The 26,290-nt window shown below is 43.6% G+C and overlaps 1 protein-coding gene across 1 annotated transcript in view; it reads left to right on the plus strand.

The window, feature by feature from the left end:
• The first annotated feature begins 2,088 nt into the window (after nucleotides 1–2,088).
• The window catches only part of nrn1la (neuritin 1-like a), a 56,403-nt gene continuing 32,201 nt past the window's right edge, over nucleotides 2,089–26,290 (plus strand). The window contains exon 1 of the mRNA XM_021597865.2: nucleotides 2,089–2,332. Coding sequence (XP_021453540.1) covers nucleotides 2,278–2,332 — 55 coding nt within the window. The 5' untranslated portion in view covers nucleotides 2,089–2,277. The remainder of the gene's footprint in view (nucleotides 2,333–26,290) is intronic.

Raw genomic sequence — 26,290 nt, forward strand, 5'->3', positions numbered from 1 at the left:
CACTATACACTGAGCGTACAAAACATTAAGAACACCTTCCTAATACGTTGCACTCCCTCTCCTCAGCCTGAATATGTCGGGGCATGGACTCTACAAGGTGTCGAACGCATTCCACAGGGATGCTGGCCCATGTTGACTCCAATCCTTCCCACAGTTGTCAAGTTGGCTGGATGTCCTTTGGGTGGTGGACCATTGTTGAGCATGAAAAACCCCAGCAGTGTTCCAGTTCTTGACACAAATCGATGTCTGGCAACTACTACCATACCCCTTTCAAAGGCACTTACATCTTTTGTCTTGCCCATTCAACCTCTGAATGGCACATATACACAATCCATTGGGACGGCAGGGTAGCCTAGTGGTTAGAGCGTTGGACTATTCAACCCCTGAGCTGACGAGGTACAAATCTGTCGTTTTGCTCCTGAACAGGCAGTTAACCCACTGTTCCTAGGCCGTCATTTAAAATAAGAATTTGTTCTTAACTGACTTGCCTAGTTAAATAAAGGTATGCAAAATAAAATCTCGCGAATGCTTAAATATTTTAACCTGCCCTTTAGATACACTGATTTGAAGTGGATTTAACAGGTGCCAGCAGTAAGGAATCGTAGCATTCACCTGGTCAGTCTGTTATGGAAAGAGTAGGTGTCCTTAAAGTTTTGTACACTCAGTGTATAGTTGCCAGATCATCTTTAGCTGCTGATTTGATTGATAGACAAAACGCTAGGCATGCCTGCATACTCTGGAGCAGGGATGGGTGATCTGAACAAACGAGGGGCTGCAGATACCTGAGTCCGTGTACCCACATCCATACCCCACACACATTGCAAGCAAAACGTCTTAGTTCCTCTTGACAGCAGATAAACATGTTTTTTTTTCTTTTTAGTTTCATTTCGTGCAATTCTACACATTTCGACATGGGGTGGAGAAGATCTTTGCTATTTTTAAAATGGTATCTCAGTGAGACAACCATATCAATGGGAACCCCTGAAGGTAATTAGAATATTATTTGTTTAGATACTTGGTCACTAAACTAACCTGGCAATCTGAATTATTTTTGTTTGCTGACATGAGCAAATTGACTTACTATCAGTGACGGACAACAGTAAAACTGCTGATGCACAACCACATTTCGAAACTGCACCTTTAGTCTACTATTCTAACATGCAACAGTAAATTGAGACCCCAACTGAGTTCTTTTTTTTTGGGGGGGGGCCTTCGAAGGGGAGGACTGCGGGCCGACAGTTGCCAATCCCTGCTCTGGAGGGATCATGCATTAAAAAGGCAAACCACTGTCTTCAAGGTTATAAGCCATCTGTTTTACAAAGCCATAACGCAGACATGAATCTCGTTTATATTTTTCTGCAGAAGGTTGAGAGTTAGAGGACGAATCTGTCCATGGTCAGGTAGGTGGACTATCCATCCTTTATTGTACTGAATGTTACATATCTGGATTTCTGGAAACGGAGCCTTTTTCACTGAGTGCTCGATTAACTTAAACAAATGTTCATTTGGAATAGCAATTGTGACCTGAAGTGTAAAAGCCGGATGGTTTCCATGCTCTTAGGTAGTTTTACTTTTATGTTTCATATTGATCAGGGTTAAGCCGCAAGAATCACAGACCTGTATTTTGATAGGAAGCTTGCACATAAACGCTATACAGTGTATAAAAAAAATCCTAGTTTACAAGGAATATTATCCTGTATTATCCGGACCAATGTAGATCGTTTTGTTATTTCCATCGTGTTTTGTTCCCTGTGCTTGGATTGTGTTGTATATTTTACCCTCGACATTTTGGAATAAAAAAATTAATTACTTCAATGGATTTCAGTGTTTTTTTTATTTCACGTCTCCTATTTGACACCACAGTGAAGTTTGTACATTTTGTCAAGATAATAAATAGCCCGCGTTTGAATCAGTTGCGTAAACTCGTACGAAAAACAAAGATGGTAAGTTTTTGACATACGAATGTTTGTTTTCATGAGGACAAGCATGGGTTTATTGGAGTTTTGAGAGTAAAATTACACTTATGCAGTATATACCGATATCCATCTACTGATACATAGAGATGAGATTGAGTGCCCTGGTCACACAAATGCGCCCTCCCTCACGCGCACTAGATGCACATAGGAGTGAGTAGGCGCTCTTCTCTTGCGCAAGATGCGAGATACTGTATCACCTATGTAGTACTACCGTTGCAGGTAGCAAAGTAGCTTTGCTCAGCAAACGGATTGTAACATTTGGACGTGGTCTTTTTTTCCGGAGTTGAGCTGCCTGAGCAGAATGGTATCGCTCGTGAATTACGCGTGTCTTTTCTTGCCTGTTGCTCTCCATCTGAGTAAGTGTTTACTTTTAGAAATGTACATTTTCCGTATAAATAAGTGTTTAATTTGTTAGTACTATGTTGGGGGTTCACAAGTGGCGTTTATCAAACGCGTCTCGTAATTATGGGGGAACGAGTCGTGCGAAAGTGGACACCGGAAAAGGTTCCAATTCCAAATTTGCTCGGTGCCGAGGGACGAAATAATTGAGTTAGAATATATTAAATGTTTGAATGGAAAATTAATTTTCTGACGTGGGGAAAATAGATTACAGATTAAAATAAATTACATGATTGTAAAGATATGTGGCAACTGACTTTAATTTCAAGTAAACAATTGTTTTGTTTTTTACTCTCACTTGTCCATATCAGGGTAACTAGCCCCCTAAGAACAATGTCCAGTTTCTGACACTAAAAATGCAACGTTTAGTCAGAATGTGGTATGAGGATGATAGTCATGCTAAGGCAAACAAACTATGGGGGATGGGGCAGTTACCCCGGGAGGCTAGTTACCCTATAGTGTACTCTATGGTCATCTATTCTAATACATTTGAATTCACATGCACTTTGTTATTGGGTACCGGGTAGCCTAGCCTACTACACTAGATCGTCACGCGCAGTCGAAGCGTCAGTGTGTGTGGTGTGAGAATGAATGCAACATTCTAGATGAACAAAGTGCTTTGTCTAGTTCTCATAATAGCCTATGCATTATATTGGCTTATCTGTATTCTGTAATAGTTGTATGCTTTATCAGGACAATTGAAACAGCCACCTTGATTCCCTCTTCTAAGGGGGGTGCTGATGTAATAGCCTACTATTCATTGGGGAATATATATAATAGGGAAAACATGCCTATGGAAATAAATCATGAATGAATCTCATCTGCTTTACCCTGGTAGACTCTCCAGAGAGTAGCCCAGTATCTCATCTAAACATCTGAGCCTCCGGATGCGCACAAGCATTAGATACTCCTTTCTGTCAGTGCGGATCAGAGCAATCCCTCAACTCTAACTGTTATTTTCGCATCAAAATTATGTGTAAAAAGAAAAATGCAATTTAATTTATGCACATACACCACAAGCTTTGGAAGCAGCATCCCATACCAATATGTTTATTTCTCACTCTCTTTTTCTCATCACTTCTATCTCTCTCTCTCTCTCTACCCCCCCCTCCCCCCTCTCCAGAAGTTATGCCTCTGTGGTTTGAAAGTGTTCTAAAGGTAGTTCACTGCAGTACACAGGCACATGGAGCAGACATTAATTCCTCATTAAATCAGGTTCAGGCTCTCCAGGAGAATTGCATCCACTTTATCCCACAATTTCACAATTAAGTGAGGCAGTATAAAGCGCCTCTCCTGAATCCTTTGTTTGCAAATTAAGCTTCTGGTTTGGTTGCTGTAGAGTTTACACTTTAAGGAGCATACAGGGAGGCATGGGGAGGAATTTAATTTCTCCACCTGAATTTCTCCACCATATGATTCATCAGACAACGTCCCTCTGAGCTCTCCACACACATCTTCACATCAGCCCTGCCCCAATAATTAAATAATTACCCTCACCCACTCCCCACATCCTCTCTCCAGCAGGAACTTAGCATGGTGTGGAGTCCCTAAACAAACACTGTGAAATGAAACGGTAGCTGAGCGTGACACACCTCGACTCTTCACCCTTAGTCCAGGCTGAGAATGAATATTTCTGGATAGATCGACATACTTCTGTTCTGAGTTACAGGAACTTGTGTCCTCTAGCACTGCTGAGTTGTGTGTGATTCAGTGGTGTCAGTTTGTGTGTGGTTGTGTTCCTAAAGGGCTATTGAGGAAGAACATAACTTCATTGGACCCCATCACCCCAAGGTCAGTGCAGCTTAGACAGCAGATTCTATGGTTGCCCACTTGGGATGGGGGGGGGGGGGGGGGGGGTAAAAATACTTGAAAGTACTACTTAAGTAGTTTTTTGGGGTATCTGTACTTTAATATTTATATGTCTGACTACTTTTACTTCACTACATTCCTAATGATTTTTAAAAAACGTTTTACTCCATGCATTTTCCCTGACACCCAGAAGTACTTGTTACATTTTGAATGCTTAGCAGGACAGGAATATGGTCCAATTCATGCACGTATCAAGAGAAATGCCTAGTCATCCCTACTGCCTCTGATCTGGCGAACTCACTAAACACACATGCTTTGTTTGTAAATTATGTCGTCTGAGTGTTGGAGTTTGCCCCTGGCTATCCGTAAACTAAAAAATATATATTTTAAAAAATGCTGCCGCCTGGTTTGCTTTATATAAGGAATTTGAAATGATTTATACTTTTACATGTTGATACTTAAGTATATTTTTAGCAATTACATTTACTTTTGATACTTAAGTATATTTAAAACCAAATACTTTTACTCAAGTAGTATTTTACTGGATTTCTTTTACTTGAGTCATTTTATATTAAGGTGTCTTTATCTTTACTCAAGTATGAAAATTGGGTACTTTTTCTACCGCTGGTCTAGGATCAATGCAAGACACGTTGTTCCCGGTGACTGTACCCTGCAATGGCACCTTGAGACATAGCTCCCACGGGAATTCCAGGAATATGACAAATCGCTCTCAGTGATGTATGGAATATGTTAAATATTTGCAACAGATCATGAGGCATAGTGATAATCATTCCCAGCAAAGCAAGCCTATTAATATCATCTTTACTATGCATGTACACTAACTTGCACTTCATGAACTGTAACTAAGTCATAAGGAGTACTGTAAGTAAGAACTGGCAGTGGTAAACGTTGGTCGTTCGATCAGAACATTAATGTTCAGTGACGTGTATTCATGAAGCCAGGCTTCCCCAAAAATATTGACTAAGAAAAAAAGAAAAACACACTATTTTATCTTTCTTCTCTGTGTTTCATAATTGTCCTTCAATTCGCAAGGCTGAATGTATCTCACCGGAGAAAGCGTTCGAGCAGGCGAAACAGTGCCCCTCGGTATATGTAGGCCATCTTTCAGATGCTGTCTGGTCCAAAAGAGTATGACATTGTTGCCGCCGGTGAGCATTTGGCCTCCCTTGATAAAAAAGTTTAAAATTATAGCCAATTAGCGTTGCGCTAAACTGAGTGATGTCAACTGCGAATGGTCCTGGCACACCCCCAAAAAGTATGAAGGGAAGTCAGTTTGGATTTGGCGTCACTCTTCAAATCGCATTGAGAATATACGTCATTGACAGAAACAACTTGAATTGTGTTGTTGTCCTCCAGTGGCGCTTTATTAAATTATCCATGGATGGAGATAGGGATTTGGCCTTGTGGTTTACTTAATTCTCCCTACTGGCCAATGATTATAACAGTGATTCTGATCCAACCATTAATTCATACATTGTGCCGCCCCTGGCCGGAGAGGGGGGAAGTTCAATATGTAGCTAGCCGTAGAAGACTAATGTTAACTAACGTTGCCCATGAAAGGAAGTTAGGCGAGCGAGCAAGCATTTTAACCAGGTAGCCTAGGACAACAAAAAATCAAAGCATGTACTGAATGACAGAGTGACAGACCGTTTAATCAACATGAAGGATGGCATTGGCGTTCCTCTAGAAGTACTGTAGGGTGAGTCAACATGTTTTTCCTACTTGCACGAACGTGCACACACACACACACACACACACACACACAGAAATCAGAACCATGGACAGCCACGTAATATTTAGCTTACATTGGACTAAATTGTTTTTGGTATCTTTTAGTTGTCACTGTATTAGACTAAGCATAGGTGATTTGATGATGTTGAAATGGTGCTGGAGTAGTGGAGGCAATTTTCTTTGCGACTTGCGGTAACTCTCCGTGGTTCTAAATCAATAGTAGTTTAGTGGTCTGAAAATTCGGAAACATTAACTTGCTTGACCATGCTGTAGGTCATGTAACTGTTTGCAATATGCTTTGTCGACTTCACTGGACAGAAGTTGCTCTCCGGTTTTGTGATGAAACAAAGGTGTGGTTGAATTTATTCTGCCACTATGTCTTATTGTCTCGACCTTTAGGCCTATATATCACGGTCGCAAGGCATATGAGCTAACAGGTTATAGAGCAAACAACGCAATTATCACAACATATAAGTTGTAATAGGCTTTTTTTCTGGCTTCAGCAGTGATTTTACCCACGCACTGCTACTATGAGTGTTCTCATTCATCTTGTCTGTTGTAGGGGGGAAATGAGTAAGAGCGGAGGTAACACTGCCCTGCAGTGAGAGGATCGTTGTGTCCTTTTGGTGTGACGTGTTTGCCTGCTGTGGGGCTTATAGTAGAAACTCACAGTGAGGCATATTGATTGGAAATTCTCAGTTCTCTTTGAGTGAAATGAAAAGAGAATCAAAGAAAAAATTAAATCAAAACCCTGATTTGCTCTCTTGCTTCAAAGATGTGAAGGAGAGAAAAATATGAATATAGCTGTGAACTTCAGTAGATCACACCTAGCTCCTTTGCGACTGTAACACCAGTGTTACATTAGTGTATACACCTTTATGTAAAACTAGGGATATTGTGTTTCCATAGCTAGGACTGACAGTGAGGACTGTGGAACGCAGAATTCATAACCTCTGCATAAACAGTTGCTTTGTGAGAAGGTCTTAAAGTTCCCAGTTAGTCATTGTTATGTAAATTAAATCTAAAAGTACCAGTGGCCTGGCATTGGCCCCAAGTGAGAGCAGGTCTGCCGGAGCCATGGCCCAGTGAGACACGAATACCGGCCCGCGTAGATGTAAACAGAAAAGTCTGAGCCTTTTGGGTAAAACACAGATAAATCCTGTATGGAAATGCACCAACTACTGAGTACTCACTACTCACTCACCTGATCTAACCTTGTGTACCATAAGGCTCAGCAAAGGTCAGAGAGAGTGTTTTTTGGGGACACTAGGGTTGGACAGTGATGTAAAGTCTCCCTGTTCCCATCTGTTGATGAGTGGCTGTAAGCATGGAGCCTCAGCTCCCTGGAAGCCTGTGCTAACCATGATAAGTTACAGCTGGAAACGCAGGTGTTCTATCTAGTCAATAAAAACAAATTAACTCCCAGAGTGGGTCAGTGCGCGTGTGTCCACTACAATGAGCCTCTCACTTACTCACCATCAGAGGGGATGATGGGGAGAGGGATCAATGTGCACAGAAAGCTAATTTATGAGAAAGAGAGAGACTTACCATAGTGTCAGAGTTTTCTGTCACTATCTCACCCAGCGCTTTTCTGTGTGTCAGAACTTCCATTCTGTCAACATGTGCTTAACTACTTCCAGGAAGTCAATTCATTTCCACTCTGTGCATGAAGGACTCGATCCAGCCCGACCTGTCTGTCATAGAGCACTAGACATGCTAGCGCATTGGGGTGAAGTTCAATAAATGCATAATAGATCTGAGTGTTCTCTCACTCACTTTTTTATTGCTTTACATAACAGTCGCTAAGTAAACTGTTTATCAACATTCATCTTTAATTCAAGCTCTATTGGGAATTCTCTTAATAAGCTTTAAGTTAAATAATGTAAAGCTAACGGATGGCTGGCTAACTCCTTGTTGGCTCAACTCATTACTCTTATTCAGAGAGAATCTCTCTGGCCCCTTCATTTTCATGTATTTTGATCCCATTGTGTCAGTTTCAATAATATGGGAAACAGGGAATGCTGACAGTGTACTCACTGAGGATGTGTAACTGTCTGTAGCCATGCTGATCAAAGCTATATGCCTGCAGCCTTTGCTTCATGGGTGTTTTCTTTCTGTGTATCAATCCAGTCATGTTCTTGTTTCCCCTCAGTGTTTCCAAAATTATTATAGGTAATCCTTTACTGTGTAGTAAGTAACGATGTAATTACACTAGTAATAACACTCTATTAACATGCTGTTACAGTACTTTAGTGATTGCATTTGAATTGCAAAACAATGGAGTTGAGAGTGGATTTGTAATTACAAAAGTAGAATAGGAACTGTTATTATGCATAGGTATAAGAGCAACTTACAATGCTGTGAAAAAGTATTTGCCCCCTTATTTTTGATAGTGAATGTTATCGGATCTTCAACCAAAACCTAATATTAGATAAAGGGAACATGAGTGAACAAATAACACAACTATTACATACTTTTAAAAATGTATTTCATAAACAAAGTTATGCAACACCCAATGCCCCATGTGAAAAAGTAATTGCCCTCTTACACTCAATAACTGTTTGTGCCACATTTAGTTGCAATGACCCCAACTAATCGATTCCTGTAGTTGTTGATCAGTCTCTCACGTCGCTGTGGAGGAATTTTGACCAACTCTTCCATGCAGAAATGCTTTAACTCAGCGACATTTGTGGGTTTTCAAGCATGATTTGATCGTTTCAAGTCCTGCCACAACATCTCAATTGGGATTAGGTCTGGACTTAGACAATGCCATTCCAAAATTCAAATTTGTTGCTTTTTAGCCATTTTCATGTAGATCTCATTGTGTGTTTTGGATCATTGTCTTGCTGCATGACCCAGCTGCACTTCAGCTTCAGCTCACAGACGGATGGCCTGACATTCTCCTTTTGAATTATTTGATACAGTGCAGAATTCATGGTTCCTTCTGTTAAGGCAAGTCGCCAAGTGCTGAGGCAGCAAAGGATCCCCAAACCATCACACTACCACCACCATGCTTGACCATTAGTATGAGGTTCTTACTGTGTAATGCAATGTTTGGTGAATGGGCAAGACACAAGATTTAAGTGCCTTTGAACACGGTATGGAAGTTGGTGCCAGGCGTACTAGATTGGGTCAAGAATTGCAACGCTGATGGGTTTTTCACGCTCAACAGTTTCCTGTGTGTACCAAGAATGGTCCACCACCCAAAGGACATCCAGCCAACTTGACACAACTGTGTGAAGCATTGGAGTCAACGTAGGTCAGCATCCCTGTAGAACACCTTGTCGAATCCATGTCCCAACAAATTGAGACTGTTCTGAGGGCAAAAGTGGGGGGGAAACTCAATATTAGGAAAGTGTTCCAAATGTTTGGTATACTCAGTGTATATTTGGAGAAGGACATTTGTATCATCTGCAGTTGGACTTTTGCTACAATCAAGTAAAAATATAAAATGTAGCCAATCATTTTTTGATTTTAAAGAACGGACCGAAAACACAAAATTAGCATGATCTTTCAGAGAGACTTAAAAATATTGGGGTTTTCTTGTTTCGTAAGGTTGCTTCCCAAGGGCTGCGCGTGCGACAGAGTCCTGAATGTTTTAAGCAGTTTTAAGATTTCTCCATCTCTTTTTATGTTAGTCAATGGTGGGATTCCTGGTTATATCTCAGCATGATGTTATTAAACAATGAAATGCATTTGGTTGATGAAATGTATTTAATATAAATAATGGCCTGTCAGTAGATCTTAGGTTAACGTATAAAGCAGTTACATGGGGTTGAAATTGATAATATAATAGATTCAATCTAATTATACCACTAATTCTGTCTTGGTTGTATACCACCCCTTCAACAACACACAAGATCGCCAGATAAACCGAGATAGCTTGAAAGTCTTTATTTTAAGCCACGTTTTCTCCATAGGGATGAAACTATGAATTCACTGCCTGGTCTTCCATTTGACTTTTGTCAGGGAGTGGTGTGAGAAGAAGAAACAACCAGGGAAAACACTGGGAATAATCATCCCCATACTACAGTGCCAGTTCTGAAAGATTATCCTACCTGAGTGGGGCATTTCTCTCTCTATCAATCACTCACTCTCTCTCTCTCTATTCAATTCCATTCAAAGGGGCTTTATTGGCTTGGGAAATCTATTTTACATTGCCAATGCAAGTGAAATAAACAATAAACAAAAGTGAGTAGAAAGAAAAAGCATTAAAAAAAAACATGTACAGTAAACATTGCACTCATAAAGGTTACAAAAGGATAAAGATGTTTCAAATGTTCAAATCAAATTTGATTGGTCACATACACATGGTTAGCAGAAGTTAATGTGAGTGTAGCGAAATGCTTGTTACACACACAAATGTAAAGGGATGAATAAGAATATGTACATATATATATATATATATATATATATATATATGGATGAGCGATGGCCTTGCGGCATAGGCAAGATGCAGTAGATGGTATAGAATACAATATATACATATGAGATGAGTAATGTAAGATATGTAGACAGTTTTAAAGTGGCGTTATTCAAATTGACTAGTGATACATTTATTAAATGCATTTATTAATTTTATTAAAGTGGCCAGAGATTTGAGTCTGTATGTTGGCAGCAGCCACTCTATGTTAGTGATGGCTGTTTAACAGTCTGATGGCCTTGAGATAGAAGCTGTTTTTCAGTCTCTCGGTCCCTGCTTTGATACACTTGTACTGACCTCTGGATGATAGCAGGGTGAACAGGCAGTGGCTCGGGCGGTTGTTGTCCTTGATTATCCTTTTGGCCTTCCTGTGACATCGGGTGCTGTAGCTGTCCTGGAGGGCCGTTAGTTTCAAATCAAATCAAAGTTTATTTGTCACGTGTGCTGAATACAACCTTACAGTGAAATACTTACAGGCTCTAACCAATAGTGCAGAAAAGGTATTAGGTGAACAATAGGTAGGTAAAGAAATATAACAACAGTAAAAAGACAGGCTATATACAGTAGCGAGGCTAAAGAAGTAGCGCGGCTACATACAGACACCGGTTAGTCAGGCTGATTGAGGTAGTATGTACATGTAGATATGGTTCAAGTGACCATGCATATATGATGAACAGAGAGTAGCAGTAGCGTAAAAGAGGGGTTGGCAGGTGGTGGGTGGGACACAATGCAGAAAGCCCGGTTAGCCAATGTGTGGGAGCACTGGTTGGCTGGCCCAATTGAGGTAGTATGTACATGAATGTATAGTTAAAGTGACTATGCATATATGATAAACAGAGAGTAGCAACAGCATAAAAGAGGGGTTGGGGGAGGCACACAATGCAAATAGTCCGGGTAGCCCTTTGATTACCTGTTCAGGAGTCTTATGGCTTGGGGGTAAAAACTGTTGGAAAACCTTTTTGTCCTAGACTTGGCTCTCCGGCACCACTTGCCATGCGGTAGTAGAGAGAACAGTCTATGACAGGTGTGGCTGGGGTCTTTGACAATTTAGGGCCTTCCTCTGACACCGCCTGGTGTAGAGATCCTGGATGGCAGGCAGCTTAGCCCCAGTGATGTACTGGGCTGTACGCACTAACCTCTGTGTGCCTTGCGGTCAGAGGCCGAGCAATTGCCGTACCAGGCAGTGATGCAACCAATCAGGATGCTCTCGATGTTGCAGTTGTAGAACCTTTTGAGGATCTCAGGACCCATGCCAAATCTTTTTATTTTCCTGAGGGGGAATAGGCTTTGTCGTGCCCTCTTCACGACTGTCTTGGTGTGTTTGTACCATTCTAGTTTGTTGTTGATGTGGACACCAAGGAACTTGAAGCTCTCAACCTGCTCCACTACAGCCCTATCGATGAGAATGGGGGCGTGCTCGGTCCTCCTTTTCCTGTAGTTCACAATAATCTCCTTAGTCTTGGTTACGTTGAGGGATAGGTTGTTATTCTGGCACCACCCGGCCAGGTCTCTGACTTTCTCCCTATAGGCTGTCTCGTCATTGTCGGTGATCAGGCCTACCACTGTTGTGTCATCTTCAAACTTAATGATGGTGTTGGAGTCGTGCCTGGCCATGCAGTCGTGGGTGAACAGGGAGTACAGGAGGGGACTGAGCACACACCCCTGGGGAGCTCCAGTGTTGAGGATCAGTGTGGCAGATGTGTTGCTACCTACCTTCACCACCTAGGGGCGGCCCCGTCAGGAAGTCCAGAATCCAGTTGCAGAGGGAAGTGTTTAGTCCCAGGATCCTTAATTTAGTGATGAGCTTTGAGGGCACTATGGTGTTGAACGCTGAGCTGTAGTCAATGAATAGCATTCTCACATAGGTGTTCCTTTTGTCCAGGTGGGAAAGGGCAGTGTGGAGTGCAATAGTGATTGCATCATCTGTGGATCTGTTTGGGCGATATGCACATTGGAGTGGGTCTAAGGTTTCTGGGATAATGGTATTGATGTGAGCCATTACCAACCTTTCAAAGCACTTCATGGCTACGGATGTGAGTGCTACGGGTCTGTAGTTATTTAGGCAGGTTGCCTTTGTGTTGTTGGGCACAGGGACTAGGGTGGTCTGCTTGAAACATGTTGGTATTACAGACTCAATCAGGGAGATGTTGAAAATGTCAGTGAAGACACCTGCCAGTTGGTCAGCACATGTCTAGAGCACATGTCCTGGTAATCCGTCTGGCCCTGCAGCCTTGTGTATGTTGACCTGTTTAAAGGTCTTACTCACATTGGTTACGGAGAGCGTGATCACACAGTCGTCCGGAACAGCTGATGCTCTCATGCATGCCTCAGTGTTGCTTGCCTCGAAGTGAGCATAGAAGTGATTTAGCTCGTCTGGTAGGCTCGTGTCACTGGGCAGCTCGCGGCTGTGCGCTTCCCTTTGTAGTCTGTAATAGTTTGCAAACCCTGCCACATAAGACAAGCGTCAGAGCCGGTGTAGTATGATTCAATCTTAGCCCTGTATTGACGCTTTGCCTGGTTGATGGTTCGTCGCAGGGCATAGCATGATGTCTTGTAAGCTTCTGGGTTAGAGCCCCACATCTCGAAAGTGGCAGCTCTACCCTTTAGCTCAGTGCGAATGTTGCCTGTAATCCATGGCTTCTGGTTGGGGTATATAGGTACAGTCACTGTGGGGACGACATCCTCGATGCACTTATTGATAAAGCCAGTGACTGATGTCGTGTACTCTTCAATGCCATCGGAACAATCCCGGAAGATATTCCAGTCTGTCAGAGCAAAACAGTCCTGTAGTTTAGCATCTGCTTCATCTGACCACTTTTTTATAGACCAAGTCACTGGTGCTTCCTGCTTTAATTTTTGCTTGTAAGCAGGAATCAGGAGGATAGAGTTGTGGTCGTATTTACCAAATGGAGGGCGAGGGAGAGCTTTGTATGTGTCTCTGTGTGTGGAGTACAGGTGATTTATATTTTTTTTCCCTCTGGTTGCACATTTAACATGTCGATGGAAATTTGGTAGAACTGATATGTTTCCCTGCATTAAAGTCTCCGGCCACTAGGAACGCCGCCTCTGGGTGAGTGGTTTCCTGGTTGCTTATTTCCTTATACAGCTGACTGAGTGCGGTCTTAGTGCCAGCATCTGTCTGTGGTGGTAAATAAACAGCCACGAAAAGTATAGCTGAAAACTCTCTAGGCAAGTAGTGTGGCCTGCAATTTATCACAATATTTTTTATTTTTTTTATTTTTTTATTTTTTTTATTTCACCTTTATTTAACCAGGTAGGCTAGTTGAGAACAAGTTCTCATTTGCAACTGCGACCTGGCCAAGATAAGGCATAGCAGTGTGAACAGACAACACAGAGTTACACATGGAGTAAACAATTAACAAGTCAATAACACAGTAGAAAAAAGGGGAGTCTATATATACATTGTGTGCAAAAGGCATGAGAAGGTAGGCAAATAATTACAATTATGCAGATTAACACTGGAGTGATAAATGATCAGATGGTTATGTAAAGGTAGAGATAGAGATATTGGTGTGCAAAAGAGCAGAAAAATAAATAAATAAAAACAGTATGGGGATGAGGTAGGTGAAAATGGGTGGGCTATTTACCAATAGACTATGTACAGCTGCAGCGATCGGTTAGCTGCTCAGATAGCAGATGTTTGAAGTTGGTGAGGGAGATAAAAGTCTCCAACTTCAGCGATTTTTGCAATTCGTTCCAGTCACAGGCAGCAGAGAACTGGAACGAAAGGCGGCCAAATGAGGTGTTGGCTTTAGGGATGATCAGTGAGATACACCTGCTGGAGCGCGTGCTACGGATGGGTGTTGCAATCGTAACCAGTGAACTGAGATAAGGCGGAGCTTTACCTAGCATGGACTTGTAGATGACCTGGAGCCAGTGGGTCTGGCGACGAATATGTAGCGAGGGCCAGCCGACTAGAGCATACAAGTCGCAGTGGTGGGTGGTATAAGGTGCTTTAGTGACAAAACGGATGGCACTGTGATAAACTGCATCCAGTTTGCTGAGTAGAGTGTTGGAAGCAATTTTGTAGATGACATCGCCGAAGTCAAGGATCGGTAGGATTGTCAGTTTTACTAGGGTAAGTTTGGCGGCGTGAGTGAAGGAGGCTTTGTTGCGGAATAGAAAGCCGACTCTTGATTTGATTTTCGATTGGAGATGTTTGATATGGGTCTGGAAGGAGAGTTTAGAGTCTAGCCAGACACCTAGGTACTTATAGATGTCCACATATTCAAGGTCGGAACCATCCAGGGTGGTGATGCTGGTCAGGCGTGCGGGTGCAGGCAGCGAACGGTTGAAAAGCATGCATTTGGTTTTACTAGCGTTTAAGAGCAGTTGGAGGCCACGGAAGGAGTGCTGTATGGCATTGAAGCTCGTTTGGAGGTTAGATAGCACAGTGTCCAAGGACGGGCCGGAAGTATATAGAATGGTGTCGTCTGCGTAGAAGTGGATCAGGGAATCGCCCGCAGCATGAGAAACATCATTGATATATACAGAGAAAAGAGTCGGCCCGAGAATTGAACCCTGTGGCACCCCCATAGAGACTGCCAGAGGACCGGACAGCATGCCCTCCGATTTGACACACTGAACTCTGTCTGCAAAGTAATTGGTGAACCAGGCAAGGCAGTCATCCGAAAAACCGAGGCTACTGAGTCTGCCGATAAGAATACGGTGATTGACAGAGTCGAAAGCCTTGGCAAGGTCTATGAAGACGGCTGCACAGTACTGTCTTTTATCGATGGCGGTTATGATATCGTTTAGTACCTTGAGCGTGGCTGAGGTACACCCGTGACCGGCTCGGAAACCAGATTGCACAGCGGAGAAGGTACGGTGGGATTCAAGATGGTCAGTGACCTGTTTGTTGACTTGGCTTTCGAAGACCTTAGATAGGCAGGGCAGGATGGATATAGGTCTGTAACAGTTTGGGTCCAGGGTGTCGCCCCCTTTGAAGAGGGGGATGACTGCGGCAGCTTTCCAATCCTTGGGGATCTCAGACGATATGAAAGAGAGGTTGAACAGGCTGGTAATAGGGGTTGCGACAATGGCGGCGGATAGTTTCAGGAATAGAGGGTCGAGATTGTCAAGCCCAGCTGATTTGTACGGGTCCAGGTTTTGCAGCTCTTTCAGAACATCTGCTATCTGGATTTGGGTAAAGGAGAACCTGGAGAGGCTTGGGCGAGTAGCTGTGGGGGGGGGGGGGGGAGCTGTTGGCCGAGGTTGGAGTAGCCAGGCGGAAGGCATGGCCAGCCGTTGAGAAATGCTTGTTGAAGTTTTCGATAATCATGGATTTATCGGTGGTGACCGTGTTACCTAGCCTCAGTGCAGTGGGCAGCTGGGAGGAGGTGCTCTTGTTCTCCATGGACTTCACAGTGTCCCAGAACTTTTTGGAGTTGGAGCTACAGGATGCAAACTTCTGCCTGAAGAAGTTGGCTTTAGCTTTCCTGACTGACTGTGTGTATTGGTTCCTGACTTCCCTGAACAGTTGCATATCGCGGGGACTATTCGATGTTAGTGCAGTCCGCCACAGGATGTTTTTGTGCTGGTCGAGGGCAGTCAGGTCTGGAGTGAACCAGGGGCTATATCTGTTCTTAGTTCTGCATTTTTTGAACGGAGCATGCTTATCTAAAATGGTGAGGAAGTTACTTTTAAAGAAAGACCAGGCATCCTCAACTGACGGGATGAGGTCAATGTCCTTCCAGGATACCCGGGCCAGGTCGATTAGAAAGGCCTGCTCACAGAAGTGTTTTAGGGAGCATTTGACAGTGATGAGGGGTGGTCGTTTGACTGCGGCTCCGTAGCGGATACAGGCAATGAGGCAGTGATCGCTGAGATCCTGGTTGTAGACAGCGGAGGTGTATTTGGAGGGCCAGTTGGTCAGGATGACGTCAATGAGGGTGCCCTTGTTTACAGAGTTAGGGTTGTACCTGGTGGGTTCCTTGATGATTTGAGTGAGATTGAGGGCATCTAGCTTAGATTGTAGGACTGCCGGGGCGTTAAGCATATCCCAGTTTAGGTCACCTAACAGAACAAACTCTGAAGCTAGATGGGGGGCGATCAATTCACAAATGGTGTCCAGGGCACAGCTGGGAGCTGAGGGGGGTCGGTAGCAGGCGGCAACAGTGAGAGACTTATTTCTGGAGAGAGTAATTTTCAAAATTAGTAGTTCGAACTGTTTGGGTATGGACCTGGAAAGTATGACATTACTTTGCAGGCTATCTCTGCAGTAGACTGCAACTCCTCCCCCTTTGGCAGTTCTATCTTGACGGAAGATGTTATAGTTGGGTATGGAAAAAATCAAATTTTTGGTGGCCTTCCTGAGCCAGGATTCAGACACGGCAAGGACATCAGGGTTAGCAGAGTGTGCTAGAGCAGTGAGTAAGACACACTTAGGGAGGAGGCTTCTGATGTTGACATGCATGAAACCAAGGCTTTTTCGATCACAGAAGTCAACAAATGAGGGTGCCTGGGGACATGCAGGGCCTGGGTTTACCTCCACATCACCCGCGGAACAGAGAAGGAGTAGTATGAGGGTGCGGCTGAAGGCTATCAAAACTGGTCGCCTAGGGCGTTGGGGACAGAGAATAAGAGGAGCAGGTTTCTGGGCATGGTAGAATATATTCAGGGCATAATGCGCAAACAGGGGTATGGTGGGGTGCGGGTACAGCGGAGGTAAGCCCAGGCACTGGGTGATGATGAGAGAGGTTGTATCTCTGGACATGCTGGTTGTAATGGGTGAGGTCACCGCATGTGTGGGGGGTGGGACAAAGGAGGTATCAGGGGTATAAAGAGTGGAACTAGGGGCTCCATTGTAAACTAAAACAATGATAACTAACCTGCACAACAGTATACAAGGCATATTGACATTTGAGAGAGACATACAGCGAGGCATACAGTAATCACAGGTGTTGAATTGGGAGAGCTAGCTAAAACAGTAGGTGAGACAACAACAGCTAATCAGCTAGCACAACAACAGCAGGTAGAATGGCGATTGATTAGGCAGAGAGGGTCGGATTAACTACACACAGAGCCTAAGTGCGGCTGGGGCCGACAGATAAAACATAAACAAGCAGAATGGATCACCGTGATTAATGGACAGTCCAGCATGCATCAGCTATGTAGCCAAGTGATCAGTGTCCAAGGGGCAGCGGTGGATGGGGCAGGGAAGCTGGACTGGCGAGTGTTATCCAGGTTAGAAAACTAACAATGACTAAATAGCTTGTAGCCAGTTAGCTGGTTAGCTTCTGGAGGTTCTTGAGTGTGTTCTAAAAATGTAAAGATAATAGCGGTTCCGTATCACATTGGGTGAGGCAGGTTACCGGAAGGTATAAACAAATTAAAAATCGAAAAGGGATAGAAAGTAAATATGGGTTCAGTGAGTGTTTGGGACGCGGCGATTCAGACGGTTAGCAGGCCTGTGCTAACAAGCTAACAGTTAGTAGACGATGCTAAACACGGTAGCAGTTAGCGGACCGGGCTAAACAAGCTAGCAGTTAGCAGGCCGAATTTGCAAGCAAGGAGATAGCAAGGGCTAGAGAGTTAGCCTTTGGGGACGTCGCGATGGGGGGAGTCTGTTTATTCCTCTTCATGCGGTGACATCGATGGACCGGTCGTGGGTCTGGATATTGTAGCCCAGGAGCTCAAAATGTTCCGTTTGCGATGGGAATCCGGGGATGAAAAATAAAAATAAAATAATAAATAGGTCCGTTATGCTCTGGTTAGAGTCGCGTTGTTCGAACTGGCGAGAGCTTTCCGAGCTAAAGGTTAGCTGATGACCGGTTAGCTGAAGACCGCTAGCAATGTTTTGCTGAAGCTGGTAGTTAGTTGGCTAGTTGGCTAGCTTCAGTTGAGGGGTTCCAGATCCGAAGTAAATATAAATACTTTAGGAAAAATAGCTACGTTGGGTGAGGCGGGTTGCAGGAGAGTATTTAGAAGAAGTTGAGGTTCAGCAAAAAGTTTTAAAGATATGTGAAGAAAAAAAAACGAAAACAAACGATATATACAAGGGACACGACACGACAACACGTCCTACTGCTACGCCATCTTGGATCCGAAAGTATATACTCTACTTCAGGCGAGCAAAATCTAGAGACTTCCTTAGATTTCATGCACCAGCTGTTGTTTACAAATATGCACAGACCGCCCCCCCCCCCCCCCCTCATCTTACCGAGTGTGCTGTTCTATCTTGCCGGTGCAGTGCGTATCCTGCTAGCTGAATATCCATATTGTCATTCAGCCACGATTCCGTGAAACATAGGATATTACAGTTTTTGATGTCTCGTTGGTAGGATATTTGTGATCGTACCTCGTCTAGTTTATTGTCCAATGGTTGCATGTTGGCGCGTAGCATTGATGGTAATGGCAGCTTTCCCACTTGCCTTTTCCGGGTCCTGACCAGACATCCGGCTCTTTGTACCTGCGTCGCTTCCTCTTGCAAATAATGGGAGGTCGGCCCTGCTGGGTGTTTGGAGAATGTCTTGTGCGTCTTGTTTGTTGAAGAAAAAATCTTTGTCTAATCCGTGGCGAGTGATCACTGTCCTGATATCCATAAACTATTTTTTGCCGTAAGATACGGTTGCAGAAACATTATGTACAAATAACGCAAGAAAAAACACATAATTGCACAATTGGTTGGGCGCCCGTAAAGCTGCTGCCATTTCTTCCGGCGCCATTTTTTCACATAAGAAAGGAGATGATCTTGGACTTCAGGAAACAGCAGAGGGAGCATCCCGCCATCCACATCGACGGGACAGCAGTGGAGAAGGTGGAAATTTGTAAGTTCCTCTGTGTACACATCACAAACTGAAATGGTCCACCCACACAGACAGTGTGGTGATGCGTTGTACAGAACGCACTACCCTCTGGAGAGCCTTGCGGTTGTGGGTGGAGCAGTTGCCGTACCAGGCGGTGATACAGCCCACAGGATGCTCTCAATTGTGCATCTGTAAAAGTTTGTGAGGGTTTTAGGTGACAAGCCAAATTTCTTCAACCTCCTGAGGTTGACGAGGCGCTGTTGCGCCTTCTTCACCACACTGTCTGTGTGGGTGGACCATTTCAGTTTGTCTGTGATGTGTACGCCGAGGAACTTAAAACCTTCCACCTCCACTGCTGTCCCGTCGATGTGGATGGGGGTTGCGCCCTCTGCTGTTTCCTGAAGTCCACGATCATCTCCTTTGTTTTGTTGACGTTGAGTGAGTTAATTTTGCTGACACCTGACACCACACTCCGAGGACCCTCACCTCCTCCCTCCTCACTGTCATCATTGTTGGTAATCAAGCCTACCACTGTGGTGTCGTCTGCAAACTTGATGATTGAGTTGGAGGCGTGCATAGCCACACAGTCATGGGTGAACAGGGAGTACAGGACAGGGATGAGAACGCACCGTTGTGGGGCCCCAGTGTTATGCATTTTTATTTTATTTTATTTTACCTTTATTTAACTAGGCAAGTCAGTTAAGAACAAATTCTTATTTTCAATGACGGCCTAGGAACAGTGGGTTAACTGCCTGTTCAGGGGCAGAACGACAGATTTGTACCTGTTGTTTCCTACCCTCACCACCTGGGGGCGGCTCGTCAGAAAGTCCATGACCCAGTTGCACAGGGCGGGGTCGAGACCCAGGGTCTCGAGCTTAATGACGAGTTTGGACAGTACTATGGTGTTAAATGTTGAGCTGTAGTCAATGATTAGCATTCTTACATAGGTATACCTCTTGTCCAGATGGGATAGGGCAGTGTGATGGCGATTGCGTCGTCTGTGGACCTCTTGGGGTGGTAAGCAAATTGGAGTGGGTCTAGGGTGACAGGTAGGGTGGAGGTGATATGATCCTTGACTAGTCTCTCAAAGCACATTATGATGATAGAAGTGCTATATTATCACATATGTTCATTGTTTTTTACAATGTGAAAATAGTTGCACCTGTTGTAAAGTACAACATACTTGAAAATACTTGAAAGTACTACTTAAATAGTTTTCGGGGGTATCTGTACTTTACTATTTGTATTTTTGACAACTTTTATAGTCACTACATTACTTTTATTATTAATTATTTTTATTTTAACCTCTTTGTCTCCCCAATTTCGTGGCATTCAATTGGTAGTTACAGTCTTGTCTCATCGCTGCAACTCCTGTACGGACTCGGGAGAGGCGAAGGTCGAGAGCTATGCGTCTTCCGATACACAACCCAACCAAGCTGCACTGCTTCTTGACACAATGCCCGCTTAACCCGGAAGCCAGCCACACCAATGTGTCAGAGGAAACACTGTACACCTGGCGACCATGTCAGCGTGCATGCACCCGGCCAGCCATAAGAGTCGCTAGAGCGCGATGGGACAAGGACATCCCTGCCGACCAAATCCTCCCCTAACCTGGACGACGCTGGGCCAACTGTGCCCAGTCACCTGCGACAGAGCCTGGACGCGAACCAGGATCTCTAGTGGCACAGCTAGCAACTGTGATTCAGTACCTTAGAACACTGCGCCACTCGGGAGGCATTTCACTACATTCCTAAAGAAAATTATGTAATTTTTACTCCATATATTTTCCGTGATTACCGAAAGTATTGAATGCTTAGCAGGACAGGAAAATAGTCTAATTCACGCACTTATCAAGAGAACATCCCTGGTCATCCGTACTGCCTCTGACCTGGCGGACTAACAAAACACATTCTTTGTTTGCAAATGATCAGTGGCGACCCACCATTTAGGTCAGGTGGGGCCGTGATTGGCTCAGTGTTCTGTCACTCATGGGGACTTTTATTACATTTTTGATTTAACCTTTATTTAACTAGGCAAGTCAGTTAAGAACAAATTCTTATTTACAATGACGGCCTAGCAAAAGGCAAAAGGCCTCCTGCTGGGACGGGGGCTGGGATTTAAAATAAAAAAATAAACAGGGTGCTGAAAAAGGGACGTTCCTTTTTTTGCTGAGTTTATGTATACTATGATTTTCCCATTCTATGGAATTCCCACTGCCGTCATATGGCATGTCTCCCAATGTGTTTTATTTGGTTCTTCAATGATAGACAGAACAGATAAGGTTACATTTGTTTCTATACAAGTAAAGACCAACGAAATCCTACTTCTCATGGAATGTGCACAAGCTCCATGATGGGAAAAAAAGCATATGGTTCTCAACCAATTAAAGATGTTTGAGCACATCAGCAGATTGTAAAAAATGAAATAATGGCAATAGGAAAAAAAAGATTAACTCACGATCTACAGCAATCCTTTAAGTAGACCACAAAAATATTAAATACTAATAAGTGACAAGAAACAACAAATAAATAAAGATAACTTTATTCCATTACTCAACAATATGAAAGGATATCTAATTAAATGGAACAATCTTCCCATAAATCTTACAGGTAGAATAAACGTCTTCATTGTTGGTCATAATATACTTTAAATGGGCAAATAACATTTATAGAATAAAAAGCAAAGTTCTACATCTTCCTAATTCTGAGGGTGGTTTTAACCTTAGTTGCTTTTCAGAATTCACTGATACATTGGTCTGCAGAGAAAGCGTAAATGACTTGGTAATAGGAAATACATTTATTTCAATGACATAATTAAAAAGCAGTTTTGGACTGACCAATGTAGATATTTTGAAATACATGCAACTTGAAAGATACATATCACAACATTTTGATTTGAAATAATTTGGATGTCAGAGCAACGATGTCAGAGGGAATCTTATTTGAGTCAGAAAAGGATGTTCATATGATAGGTAGGCTATGCAAAACATTGCAGAGGGCCTATCCAAATGACTATCTCTTAGAAACTAATATAAACTATTGGAACCAAGACTTAAAAACAACAACTGATGTTGGCACAAGATGGAGAGGAATGTTAGAGCATAACTAACGAAAATACAGTTAACAAAAATGTACGCTCAATCCAGTATAAACTAACGTATAGAATTTATTTTGCAAGAGCCAAAATTCACAAATTGTACAGCACGGCAGAGTCATGTCTTAAGTGTAAAACTAACAATGACTCAATAATCCATGCTTTCTAGGAATCCTATGAAGTTCAAAAGTTATGGGCGGAGCTTAAAAGTTGGATGTCAGAAGTATTACAATGTAAACATACTTTTAATCACTCTGTCTGCATACTTCAAGATATGGCATATGGGGGTGTAGTGAGATACCCAATGGACTGGACGATGGACTCATCTTCAAAAACGTACACTGAAAACTTAAATCAATCCTCCATCATTAACACAATGGAGAAATGAAATATTGAAATAGAATGGGTGACTGAGAAAAATACATTTTTAAGACCATGTGGCAAACAATAATGAAGACACTAAGGATGGGGGTGTGAGCATGGGGTTCTGAGCAGATGAGATGTAGTAATTGTTTGTGTGAGTCTGTAAGGTGTTGTTCGTATGTGTATGTTTGTGTCTGATGTAAAGAAAAATCTCTCTCTCAAATCAAATCACATTTTATTTGTCACATACACATGGTTAGCAGATGTTAATGCGAGTGTAGCGAAATGCTTGTGCTTCTAGTTCCGACAATGCAGTAATAACCCAACGGGTAATCTAACCTAACAATTTCACAACAACTACCTTATACACACACAAGTGTAAAGGGATGAAGAATATGTACATAAAAATATATGAACGCGTGATGGTACAGAACAGTATAGGCAAGATGCAGTAGATGGTATTGAGTACAGTATATACATATGAGATGAGTAATGTAGGGTATGTAAACATTATATTAAGTGGCATTGTTTTAAAGTGGCTAGTGATACATTTTGTACATACATTTTTCCATTATTAAAGTGGCTGAAGCTGGTCAGTATGTTGGCAGCAGCCACTCAATGTTAGTGGTGGCTGTTTAACAGTCTGATGGCCTTGAGAGAGAAGCTGTTTTTCAGTCTCTCGGTCCCTGCTTGGATGCACCTGTACTGACCTCACCTTCTGGATGATAGCGGGGTGAACAGGCAGTGGCTCGGATGGTTGTTGTCCTTGATGATCTTTATGGCCTTCCTGTGACATCGGGTGGTGTAGGTGTCCTGGAGGGCAGGTAGTTTGCACCCGGTGATGCGTTGTGCAGACCTCACTACCCTCTGGAGAGCCTTACGGTTGTGGGCGGAGCAGTTGCCGTACCAGGCGGTGATACAGCCCGACAGGATGCTCTCGATTGTGCTTCTGTCAAAGTTTGTAAGTGCTTTTGGTGACAAGCCGAATTTCTTCAGCCTCCTGAGGTTGAAGAGGCGCTGCTGCGCCTTCTTCACCACGCTGTCTGTGTGGGTGGACCACTTCAGTTTGTCTGTGATGTGTATGCCGAGGAACCTAAAACTTACTACCCTCTCCACTACTGTCCCGTTGATGTGGATAGGGGGGTGCTCCCTCTGCTGTTTCCTGAAGTCCACGATTATCTCCTTTGTTTTGTTGACGTTGAGTGTAAGGTTATTTTCCTGACACCACACTCCGAGTGCCCTCACCTCCTCCCTGTAAGCTGTCTCGTCATTGTTGGTGATCAATCCCACTACTGTTGTCATCTGCAAACTTGATGATTGAATTGGAGGCGTGCATTGCCATGCAGTTGTGGGTGAACAGGGAGTACAGGAGGGGGCTGAGCACATACCCTTGTGGGGCCCCAGTGTTGAGGGTCAGCATTGGGGCCCGCTCTTTCAGTTTTGCACGAATGCCGCCATCCATCCACGGTTTCTGGTTAGGGCAGGTTTTAATAGTCACAGAAGGTACAACATCTCCAATGCACTTCTTTATAAACTCACTCACGGAGTCAGCATATAGATCAATGTTGTTCTCTGAAGCTGACCAGAACATATCCCAGAGATCAAAACCATCTTGAAGCGTGGATTTCGATTGGTCAGACCAGCGTTGAATGGTTCTAGTCAGTGGTACATCCTGTTTGAGTTTCTGTCAATAAGACGGTAGGAGCAAGATGGCGTCATGGTCGGATTTGCGAAGGGAGGGTGGTAGAAGGCTTTGTATGCATCGTGGAAGTTAGAGTAGCAGTGATCGAGTGAATTACCCCCGGGCGTAGTGCAATCAATATGCTGATAGAATTTAGGTAGTCTTGTTCTAAAATGTGCTTTGTTAACGTCCCCAGCTACAATAAATTCAGCCTCAGGATATGTGGTTTCCAGTTTACATAGAGTCCAGTGAAGTTCCTTGAGGGACGTCTTGGTGTCTGCTTGAGGGGGAATGTACGTGGCAGTGACGAAAACTGACGAGAATTGTCTTGGGAGGTAATATGTCAGCATTTGATTGTTAAGAATTATAGGTCGGGTGAGCAGAAGGACTTGAGTTCCTGTATGTTGTTATGATTACACCATGAGTCGTTAATTATGAAGCATACACCCCCGCCCTTCCTCTTCCCAGAGAGCTGTTTATCTCTGTCGGGACGATGCATGGAGAAGCCCGGTGGCTGAACCGATTCCGACAACATATCCAGAGAGAGCCATGTTTCTGTGAAACAGAGAATGTTACAATCTCTGATGTCTGTCTGGAAGGCAACCCTTGCTCGCATTTTATCTACCTTGTTGTCAAGAGACTGGATATTGGCGAGAAGTATACTCGGGAGTGGTGGGCGATGTGCAGGTCTATGGAGACTGACCAGGAGACCGCTCCATCTGCCCCTTTTGCTGCGCCGTTGTTTTGGGTTGGCTTCTGGGATTAGATCCATTGTCCTGGTCTGAATAGAGAATCCGCTTTGGGAAAGTTGTATTCCTGGTCGTAATGTTGGTAAATTGACGTTGCTCTTATATCCAATAGTTCTTAACGGCTGTATGTAATAAGACTTAAGATTTCCTGGGGTAACAATGTAAGAAATAATACATACAAAATGAAATACTGCATAGTTTCCTAAGGACTCGAAGCGAGGCGGCCATCTCTGTCGGCGCCATTTTGTTAACGTTCACAGCCTTGTTGAAGTTATCTGTGGGGTTGATGTTTAGCCTGAAGTAGGTATATTTTTTTGTCTGTTCTAGGGCAACGGTGTCTAGATAGAAAAAAATAACACAATTTTTGTCTTACTAAGATTTTCCATCAGGGTCCAAGTCTGAGAGAATCTGTATCGAAGATCTAGGTGCTGCTGTAGGCCCTCCTCGGGTTGTGGACAGAAGCACCAGATAATCTGCAAACAAAAAAACATTTGACTTCAGAGTCCAGTACCGTGAGGCCGGGGGCTGCAGACATTCGCCCTGTAGCACTCACTTCTGTCATCATGAAGTGCTTTGAGAGGCTTGTTAAAGATTATATCACCTCCACCTTACCTGACACCTTAGACCCACTTCAATTTGCATACTGCCCCAATAGATCCACAGACGATACAATCGCCATCGCACTGCACACTGCCCTATCCCATCTGGACAAGAGGAATACCTATGTAAGAATGCTCTTCATTGACTACAGCTCAGCCTTCAACACCATAGTAATCTATAAATTCATTAAGCTCGGGGCCCTGGGTCTGAACCACGCCCTGTGCTACTGGGTCTGGGACTTCCTGATGGGCCGCCCCCAGGTGGTGAAAGTAGGAAACAACACCTCCACTCCACTGATCCTCAGACAGGGGCCCCACAAAGGTGCGTGCTCAGCCCCCTCCTGTACTCCCTGTTCACCCATGACTGCGTGGCCACGCACTCCTCCAACTCAATCATCAAGTTAGCAGGGAGGAGGTGAGGGCCCTGCCCTCCAGGACATCTACATTACTCAATGTCACAGGAAGGCATAAAAGATAATCAAGGACATCAACCACCCGGGCCACGGCCTGTTCACCCCGCTATCATCCACAAGGCGAGGTCAGTACAGAGGCATCAAAACTGGGACAGAGAGACTGAAAAACAGATTATTTTTCTATTTAACTAGGTAAATCAGTTAAGACAAATTCTTATTTCCAATACCTTGGACAATACTGGGCCGATTGTGCGCTGCCCTATGG

The sequence above is a fragment of the Oncorhynchus mykiss genome, chromosome 1 (assembly GCF_013265735.2).
Source record: "Oncorhynchus mykiss isolate Arlee chromosome 1, USDA_OmykA_1.1, whole genome shotgun sequence".
In the NCBI taxonomy this organism is placed as follows: domain Eukaryota; kingdom Metazoa; phylum Chordata; class Actinopteri; order Salmoniformes; family Salmonidae; genus Oncorhynchus; species Oncorhynchus mykiss.